The 11,005-nt window shown below is 31.5% G+C and overlaps 1 protein-coding gene across 1 annotated transcript; it reads right to left on the reverse strand.

Moving 5' to 3' along the window:
• Window positions 1-210: 210 nt before the first annotated feature.
• On the reverse strand, window positions 211-10,498 carry LOC114827287 (uncharacterized). The gene is made up of 2 exons (XM_029108933.1): window positions 10,181-10,498; window positions 211-261 (listed from the first exon to the last, which is right to left on the reverse strand). Exons 1-2 carry the CDS (start codon window positions 10,496-10,498, stop codon window positions 211-213), a joined length of 369 nt encoding a protein of 122 aa, XP_028964766.1.
• Between the last annotated feature and the right edge of the window lie 507 nt (window positions 10,499-11,005).

Consider the following 11,005-nt stretch of genomic DNA (forward strand, 5'->3'; position numbering starts at 1 on the left):
CTCTCTTTTTTATTCTCTGTTGATGATCTAATTTGCTTGCTGTGAATGTGATGCTTAGTTCAAACCTGCTATCCTATTTATAAGAAATTAAGCACAAGCTAGCTCAAGTTATGGTCTTTAATTAATATTAATTTCGACAAATCAGTTTCCCATCTCTTTCGTTAATATGAACATGGCTGATCTCATTGGTATGGTGCAATATTTGTTAAATTAGCTGTTCGGGTTGATTTCTTTGTATAACTCTTCTGCCAATTCTGCAACCTGTAGACGTAATTCCCATTACAAAATACAAAAAAATATAAAATCCAAAACTCATGTAAGATAAATAAAGACTTTTTATATCATAAAATAAGACTTTCTAACTTGTACATAGTTACAAGATCGAACACATTGATGGGTTAGATATTTGGGGCTCACTACAACTTTTTTTCACTTAATTTTAGGTTTTGGCTTAAATAAACCATTCAAACTAAATTCAATAATTGGTAGAAACCTTTCCAAATGCTTTATAAATGTTCTCTTAATGCTAACGGAGAAAATTTTGGGAAGACAAAATATTTGCATTTCTCACGAAAATGTGGGTGCTCATTAATTTTAGTTGGTTTTGCAATTTTGTATAAAAATCATCATTAAATATAGTTGTTTTCACCTTTGCCTCACCGCTATATTTCTAAAAGTAATGTAAGACTTTCAGCCTTTGTTCATTAGTGAGGATCTTATCAAGATAGAGCAGCCATAAGAAACTCTTAACTTGGAGGAATATGAAGTTTCCAAATGAGATTCCATCACCAATTAGGAAAAGCACTAGGCCTAATGGCCCAAAAATAAGCAGATTTAACTGAAAAATTACCATCATTTATTCCACTTCAGACACACTTGGCAGTCAAAGCATCAAAACTAATTGGAATGCTAAGAATTTGTTCAACCACCTCTTTAGTAAAACAAGTAATAGTGGATCCAAACCATTATTGTAACAATAATTAGCTACAGTAGCCTTATACATATTGTCGGTGTCACGCCCCGATCCCGATATACGTCTAGGATCGACATGTGATGTCATCAAATACCCATATCTCTAACTTCCCCCACCTCCGGGATATGGCAAAGTGATGAGTCAATATTTTACCATATATTTTACCCTAATCTTAGTATTAATTTATTGGTTATTTTGGTAGAATTTTGATACTTTGTTGTATATTTCTAATGTAGGACATTCGACTTCATCTGGAGAAAAAAGTAACCAAAAGGATGAATTTTGGAGTGATTCTAATTAGAGGATGTTCGTGAGTCTTTCAAGATGATTGTATCAAAATTCCAGATTTTTCTACCAAGCCGTTTGACCGTGGCGATGAAATTAAGGCCCAATGCGCAGCTTTCTCAGATTGACATTTTTGGACGTTTTTTGTATTTTGAAGGTCAAGATGTCATATTTTGAGGAAGATTCCTTCTGAGGATTTGTATGGGACGTCTCCAGCTTTCAAAAGAGACATTTTGGGATCAAATAGGAGTTAATTTGGTTGGTCAGAAGTCTGATTTTCTGAGAACTCCGAATTCTAGTTCACATAGGAAACCTTTTATTTTCTGTTTTATTATTTTATTATGTTTCATGGTTTTATTCTAAGACCTTTTTGGGTTTTAGTTTGTATTAGTATAAATAAGATATTTAGCCATTAGGGTAAAAGAGGAGGAGAGAACATGAGGAGAACGCACACAATACTTTGGAGGATTCAAGTTTATTTTCAAGGTGTTTTCTATCCATGTTCTTAATAATATTTTGTTTTATGGTTGTTAGTAACTAGTTTCATTTGCTAGGGTGAGGCACGACCCTTAGCAAGAATATGTAGTTTCTTTTTAATCTGCTTATGATATTATGCATGTAAGTTTTGAATTATTAATCATTGTGCTTTAAACTATCTAATTGTATTGATGATTGGCCACCATTAGGATATTTAGAAAAGTAATTTGATGCAATTTTGGCGGAGGGCTATCCGTAGAATTGGCGTTGGCTTCTTGTGGTTAATATGTGTAACTTCTTAGGATGGACAACACGTCTTAAGGGTTATATGGTTTTTCAAAAGGATTTCACAAAACTTTATAAGTCTTGCATATTCACATTTGATCTGGACACCACAGACGGGTTGCATGTTAGATATACGTTCTATGTTGGAGGTTCCAAGTAGGGCATACTTTAGGAAAACCTAACCTTCAAAATATGCATGTTTAATTCATAAGTAAATGGAAGAACTATGTATGATTGTTAAGGTGATGGCGAAACCCTAGTGCTTAAATTTATTTTCAAAACTATTTTCTTTGGTTTTCTTTACTTTCCCAATTTATTTAATTGTTTTCAATTAAATTCATTTTTAATATTTTAAGTCATAAAATCAACCTCTTCTAAACTTTGTTTTCAAATAATTAATTAAGATTTGGATTTAACATAAATTATTCATTCAATCCCTGTGGAAAACGACCTTCATTGTGCTGCTATACTATGACAACCTTGTACTCTTGCAAGTATTTTTAAGTGTTTTTATCCCTACTTTTGCAAGTGGTAAAATCCCTATCACAAAGCACAACTCGAGAATCGAATCGCATAGTAATTTTTTGTATAATTTATGACTACATCTAACCTCCTCGTTAGATTGCCTACGTACCCTAAATAGGGATCAAGCCATTCGTAGTTCACTTCACTCAAACATTCATCACATATCTCACTACGTCTCATCATAATACCACAATTCAAGCATGTAGCACCTCAAAGAACATTCAACAAAGCACAATAATATTCTCTAGCCATCTATCCATTCACCCACACATGCATTCCAACACTATCCAATAATCACACCAATCAATAACACATACAATACATCGAAATGCAGGGCTAGAGCGACACAGTTCGACCGAAACCTACATCGCTGAAGCTGAAATTGAATCCAAGGAACCAACAAGTCAAATGATGTGATTTCAAACCACTCAATGAAATCCATCAATATCGGGTCCTAGACCAGTCAACGGAACCAAAACACCAAGTGGGATTCCAGGCCACTCAACGGAATCTATACCAGGATACGATTCCGGACCACTCAACGGAATCGCAGAGTAGAAGGGATTTTGGACCTCTCAACGAAATCCGAGTGGATATGATTATGGACCACTCAACGGAATCGCAGAGTAGAAGGGATTTTGGACCTCTCAACGAAATCCGAGTGGATATGATTATGGACCACTCAACAGAATCGCAGAGTACAATGTGTATCGAACCACTCAATGAAATCCAAGCAGGATACAATTACAGTCATACCTTCCGTCAGTTGTCTATCAATTCCGTCAGTTGTTGCAATGACATTGAAACTTTTTAAAGATGAGGTATTGTTAATGACCCAATAGTTGAGGTAGTTTTGTGTAATTTACCTTTTTTTTTTTACTTATTTTTTGGGTTTTTCTATTGGAAATACATTTGTGGGTCATTAATTAGTAAAAACACTTTAAGATACGCTATAAAGATTTGCTTACTGCTCACAAAAAACGTGGGTAACACTCACGATTTTTAGACGATTTTGCAATTTTGAACAAAAATCATTATTAAATCTATTTGTTTTAACTTTCGCCTCACCATGATGTTTATAAAATTAATGTAATACTTTTTGTTGATATTTCTTGAGAGTGAAACCCCATTTTAGCAACATTTTGTGCATCACTTATATGTGTTTAGTTGGTAGAACTACTTCCAAATGCCTTGAAAATATTCCATTAATGCTAAAATTTTGCATTTTACCCAAAAAAGGTGTCACGATTTTAAAACTTATTTGTTTTCACCTTCGCCTCTCTATGATGTTTCAAAACTAAGTTACTTAATTATATTTATCTAGTTGCGAAATTGATGTTTTGGCAAAAAATTAGGAGAGAATTTTTAGGTTTGCCCAATGAATATATAAGTGATGGCTGACGAATCGTTAGAAGTTGATCTGACAACTTGCACCTAATTCGTCAAGCAAAAGTGAAAAAATTATTTTTTTTCCCTTATATTTTTAATTTAATTTCCAAAGGTAAATCATCGAATTTGATGATCAAGACAATTCAGTGTATGGTTTTACTCTAAATTACTGTTTTTTCAAAAAAATTATCAAAACCAAAGGTCCTATATATAGCCTTTTAATCTTGATTTTTCGTTTCTAACATGCGAAGGATTTCACCTCATTACCAAATCTTGAAATGTTTGTTTTGGATGATTTTTGGTATATGCAGTCTCGGAGTATATACAAACAAGTTTGATAGTTGGATCGTGGAAACTAGTTTTGTAGATTGCTTATGCCGTCAAAACAATAGATTCAACAAACATTTAAAGTTTATTTTGTACTCACATTAAGTAGAACGTAAGCTTTTGAGGTATCCAGTAGTGTAAATATTTCGAAGTTGATGATTGGGTTCATTTTTTATATTCTTCTAGGATTGAGGAATGTAGTTTAAAAAATACATCAAAATCGGAGCTAAATGACCGTTAAATTGTGATTTCCATTTCCAACCGTCGATGATTTCGTTTCATTACCTAATCTTCGAACGTTTACTTTTGATGAATTTTGGCGTCTCTATGTCAGTCACATCAGAACTTACTTTTTGGTTTAAAAATAAAGTTGCTGTTTGATAGGCACGTATTTATTACAATTGTTACCCTGTTATTTATATTTGTTAGTGCCTCATTCAGACTATTTTAATTAAATTACTTTAGTTTTTGTAATTTATAAGGATTAAGATGCTTATTGATAAAAGTGGAATTTAACAAGTTTTTGACACATCTTATATGTTTTAGTCTTCCTAATTACATTGGCTTCATCCATTTAATTAAATGTTATTTTATTCTTAGGTTGAAGACCAATAGGCGGTGGAGATATCTTAGGAAAGAATTTCAAATTGACTGGAATTCCTATTTTTTGGAAGACTTGGGCGCAAATAAAAGCAGACAGGGTAGCAGTGGCAGCGAGGATTTGATTTGGTTCTTCTTCTCTAGTTTTATTTTATGCAAAATTTCCTTCTTAGAATTACTATGAATTCTTCGTTCATGGGGTTCTAAATTCTTAGCTAAGGCTAAGAGGAAGCCCTAATTATGATTATTCTAGTTATTTGATTATTCAATTTGTGAATTTCATATTGATGATTAGTTTTCATTCATTAGTTGACTTGCAATTTTGATATTAGGTTCTTTGTGCTTGACCATAGCTTAGGATTTTGATATCCAAATTATTTGCATATGAATTTATTTATGACCATTAATTGGATACTATCAATGCTTTGTGAATGAGAATCATGAACTTATATTTTGATTCGACTGTAGACGAATATTGGTTTGTGTGGCTTCCTAGAAATTAGCTATTTGTTTGACGTGACCAAGTTGATAAGTGGTTAATTTGTTTCTCACCACACTTAATTGGATTTCTACATGTTTGTGTATACTGGACCAAGGAAATGTAGACTATAGAAATAGTTGAGTTTAAGCCTGACGACGGTAAAATTCACATCTCTTTGGGAAATTATTGGCATGTGTACCTGACCACGGTCATATGCACGGAAGTTGTTTTCATTAATTTGATAATTCAGGAGTTGACAATTTGATACTAGGGTATGCCAATTAGTGGTGGAATCAAAGCCTTAGTGTTTTCTTACATTTGTTCTCAATCATATTTCTGTTTAAGCATTGTTAATTTTAATTATTCTTTGATACAAATCCAATATTTATTTCAATTTGTTAAGTAATAGTTATAGGATTAAATTGTTAAATCAACTCCGGTAGATTCAATCTCGTATTTACATATTTTCACTACAACTGATTTGTGCACTTGCGAGTAAATTTGATTTGAATTAATCTATTTATTAGGTTAGTTTAAATTCACATCACTGTTTTTTCTTACCATTTCATAGTGATTTGCACTTTTTGAAGATGCTCTTATATGTACAGTAACGGAAGTTTATTACTTTATTTTTTTGTAAATCATTCGTCTATTTTCATGTCATACCCGATATCTTAACGGGTCGTGTCGTGTAACACCCGTTAAAATAAATGGGTAAAATGACCCGACCCGAAATCGACCCAATAATATTAACAGGTAATATGAACCAACCCGTTACCCATTAAGGAAAATATATTTTAAACCAATAAATAATCAAATAAAAAACATAATACTAAATAAGTATATACATACTATATTGTCGCATCCAAAACATAAAAACGCATTTTTCTTTTAAGTATATTTTTGCTTACCGAAATTGATCAAATGGTAAAATTGGAAAATATTGGAATAGAGAAGGGGTTTTTTCGTCCAAAAAAATTATAATAATATAAGTGAAATAGAATCCAACGGTACATATTTACTCTCATTTATCTTACGATGAAACGTGATATCAAAGATCTGAACCGTTCATCTTCTTACATCAGCCAAATAATCATGTTTTCAAAAAAGAAAATTTTAAAAATGAAATTCAGTAAGAAGTATAAAGCATAAATGAAAATTAATGGTTAAATATAAATTTAAGGTTTATGGATTATAATGTTGGATTTCGAAGCTGACCCCTTCATGAAAGTTGTAAAGCTCATCACTATGAGTGATTGTATATATATATATATATATATATATTACATTTTTACACTTCTACCATAATTATTATTAATTTTATTAATTTTTCCCTCAAATAAAAAACATTATTCATGAGGGTTTGGAGGATTTTAAAAATCTAAATGATAATATAAGTGTAACCATTATCTACTCGTGAATGAATAATAATGAATCACGAGTGTTTATATATTCTTTCATATTTTTCATACTTGTATGTATGTCTTCTTAGTTCTTCTCAATACAAATACTATACTAGTTTATTTTAATTTTGTACAACATGTTAAGTAAAATTTATCCCAGTAATGATAATGATAATAAGGAATTCTCATAATAAAAATAAATAACAACTAAAACTTTTTTTTAACTTATATAGAATAATAATACTAAACTATATATTTAATATAGAATATATTGTATATATTAATATGACTATTGTATTTTATAATAAATCTTTTTGTAATTAAACTTTAAGATTATCAAAATAATTTTTTTCTTAATGGGTCGAAATGGGTTACCCACGTGTTACCCGCGTGTATACCCGTTATTAACATGTCACCCAATAATGACCCGATTAGTTATCGTGTTGATCTGAAACTTGTTATTTTTGTGTTGTTTTCATGTCGTGTCAGAAATTGTCGGGTCTAACTCTGGGGATTTGTTTCTCCCTTGAACTTGTCTTTTTTTTTTCTTTTTTTTTTTCATTGAATATTTACTAGTGATTAATCCAATTTTGTTAGTCAAATTACAAGATGTAAATATTTATCTCTTTAAATGCCATCTGAAGAAGGTTTAATTAAGTTCTCACCTACTCCAACATTTGGAAAACTCAAATTTTAGGTTCTAAATTTATCCCAATTTGCTCCAACTCTTGGGGGGAAAATATGAGTTTTAACCCAAAACTCATTTCTAAGCAAAATTTAACCCAGGATTCCTCCTGGGTTAGTGGAGCTAGCCCACCATATATGTGTACTTGTTTTAGTTTTATATTTATAAATTCATTAAATCCAACGACTTAAATCTAATATGATAAAATACAACGGTAAAAAAATGATCTACCAGTCTAAATTTAAATCCAATGACTAAGTTAATTATAAAAAAAAATTCGTTTTGAGCGTTTCATATCCTTCATAGCGTTTCACGAGTTTCATAGTGTCGGTTTAGTAATTTTTCAATATTTATTGGAATCTAAATATTTTTTAAGTTAAAATGTTCATAGAATTAAATTAGGACAGTCTACATCATTTTTTTAAGTTACTTTAAGAAAAAAAAAATTATCCTAAATTCATTTTTTAAAAATCGCATACTAAAAATTTAACCCATAAGGGTTGGAGAAGAAAAGTTGTTTATAGGTTAAAAATTGAAAGTTTTAACCTAAAGGTTGGAGATAGTCTTAAAAATTATCATGTTATTGTTGGACATTTTAAGAGTCTCATAATAACTTGAGCTTTTAATATATATTATAAGCCTTTATAATTCTTGTTCTAAATGGATGGTCACTCAGTCGTACAAGAATTACATGATAAAACACAATGATGGATGTGCATTTTCCTGCAATATCTTCTATGTGCGATTAAAATGAGCGGTTGTCGATGTTCATAAAGTAGTATGGCTATAGATCTTTTAATAAAGAAAATTAACGAAAAGTTCAAAGAACTTTAGTTTTAATGAAAAAGAACAAATAAATGTGTAATGAATAGTATCAAAAAAGATAAAAATATGAATTTTCGTTAAAAATAAACAGTACCGTAAGTGTTTCGTTAAAACTCATTTTAATATTTGCAAGTCTTTATAATTCTTGGACTAAATGAACTGTCAGTCAGTCGTGAATGTTAATTAAAATCTTCCTGCATATACTTTGCTCGGTTCAATTTTCTGGTTGTGTGATTTCTATTGTCTTGTCTGATTGAGTGAGTCAGTCTCTTTCCTAGTCGAGTGGTTTCTTCCACAGCTATGATTCCTATTTCTAATTCTCCACGCTTTCTATTGGCTTCACTGCGTCAAGTGTCAGGGAGCGGGTTTTGCTTCTCCACCTGTATGGTGAGGGGCCGTGAAAATCACGTTAGGTGAACTGCACCAATAGAGAACTTTGATCAATGAGATATAAATGTAGCTTTCACATTTCACGTTCATATATTTCCACTAGAGATGCTCTATCGATTTCCTTGAACGCTTTTCAAACTATTTTCTACCAGTTCTAGCCTTGTTAAAAGGAATAATTTATATTTCAAACTTGAAAAATTTGTACAAGTTTATAAATGGATTAACACACTAACAGTTTGGGTGTCCTTTTCCCTTCAATTACTTTTCTTTAATAAATTAATGACTAAATGAGGGATTTGATTGTCAACTTGCATAGTACATCGATGTGAAGTCTTTTGTTATATAATTATAGACTTAATTAGAGAACGAAAGTGCAATTAAGTGAGAAATGTTTTGTGGTCTTTCACAAAGCACATGGCTACAGATGTGGAGTCTTTGATTAAAAATATTTGTCACATGACAGCATTGGCATTAGGCGTGGAGTCTTTTTTAACAATTAAAAGTTTTGTAACCTGTAAATGACTTGGTTTCATAAGACCTACATCTAGATGACTTAGTTGTTAAGACTAATGTAAGACTTTCTATTGATATTTCTTGAGGGTACCTTTTGAGAAATGTGCTGGGCCTCACTACAATTTTTTTTTCACTTATTATTTAGGTTTCGGCTTAAATATTCTACTATAAATACATTTGTGAATTAATAACTGGTAAAAGAACTTCCAAATGTCTTGTTAAGATTTTCTTAATGTTACAGAAAATATTTTATAAAAATGAAACATTTGCATTTTCACAAAAAAAAAGTGGGTTAACTCTCACAGTTTTTTGTTGGTTTTTTTAAATTTGTATAAAAAAAACTTCCTTAAGTCCATTTGTTTTCACATTTGCCTTACAATGAGGTACTTAAAATTAATCTATAACTTTTCGTCGATATCCTTGAGTATAGACCCTTGTGAAGGCAAAAATTTGGGCCTCACTACAAATTATTTCATTTATATTTTAGGTTTCAGCTTCAATATTCCCTTAAAACTAAATTTGTGGCTCAATAATTGGTAAAACCACTTCCAAATGTTTATAAATATTCTCCTAATACAAACGGACAATATTTTGTGAAGATTAAAGATTTGCATTTCTCACAACAACGTGGTTGCTCACTGTTTTCGATCAGTTTTCCAAATTCATACAAAAATTATCATTAAATCTATTAGTTTTCACCTTTGCCTCACCGTGATGTTTCTAAACTTAATGTAAGACTTTTTTGTTGATATTCTTGAGTATAGACCCCGTTTAGGCAATGTTTGGCCTCACTACTATTTTTTTACTTATTTTTTGGGTTTCGATTTAAATGCTCTATTAGAAATACATTTGTGGATCAATAATTGGTAGATATCCACCCCTCTAGCATCATGTGTTTTTTGGTTGAGGCTTAATTCGAATATGTTTTCAATGAATGGCGTGGTTAAGAGGTCGGTTTGCAAATGACGTAATCGGCAGCGCGTGATTAGGTTGTTGCTGTTAGGTGGTTCGACAGGCTCGACCTTGAACAATGTGCAAGCCCAATTGTCTTTGGTTTCGTTTTGGTCAGCAGCTGCGGCCAGGACCAATAGCTTGTTTTGGTCCACCCTTCTCAAGTAGTTGCCAATGTAGGAGCATTTGATATGCACATAATTCTTGTCGGCGTAGTCCTCATTGTTTGGCTTCTCGGTGATGAACTTTATGAACCTGCTGTTTTCATTATCCTCGAAAAACTGGACAATCTCATTAAGGTCGCTTTCTGCATCAAGTTGATAGCGCAAATACTTGTTTTTGGTATTTGCTTTTAGCAGAAAAGGGCTTGGTAGTACAGGTGGAGCCATATCGTAGTGTAGTTGGGATTGGGATGCTCTCTCTTTTTTATTCTCTGTTGATGATCTAATTTGTTTGCTGTGAATGTGATGCTTAGTTCAAACCTGCTATCCTATGCGTAAGAAATTAAGCACAAGCTAGCTCAAGTTATGGTCTTTAATTAATATTAATGTCGACAAATCAGTTTCCCATCTCTTTCATTGATATGAATAAGGCTGATCTCATTGGTGTGACGCAATATTTATTAAATTAGCTGATCGGGTTGATTTCTTTGTATAACTCTTCTGCCAATTCTGCAACTTGTAGATGTAATTCCCATTACAAAACAAAAAAAAAAAAAAAAATCCGAAACTCATATAAGATAAATAAAGACTTTTTATATCATAAAATAAGACTTTCTAACTTGTACATGACTATAGAATAGAATTATATGGGATAGATTTCTGTATTCCATAATTCTGAATAATAAGGTACATACAATGCTTGTTACAAAGGGAAACAAATAAAGGACATAAAAC

The sequence above is a fragment of the Malus domestica genome, chromosome 10 (genome assembly GCF_042453785.1).
Source record: "Malus domestica chromosome 10, GDT2T_hap1".
NCBI classification, from domain to species: Eukaryota; Viridiplantae; Streptophyta; class Magnoliopsida; order Rosales; family Rosaceae; genus Malus; species Malus domestica.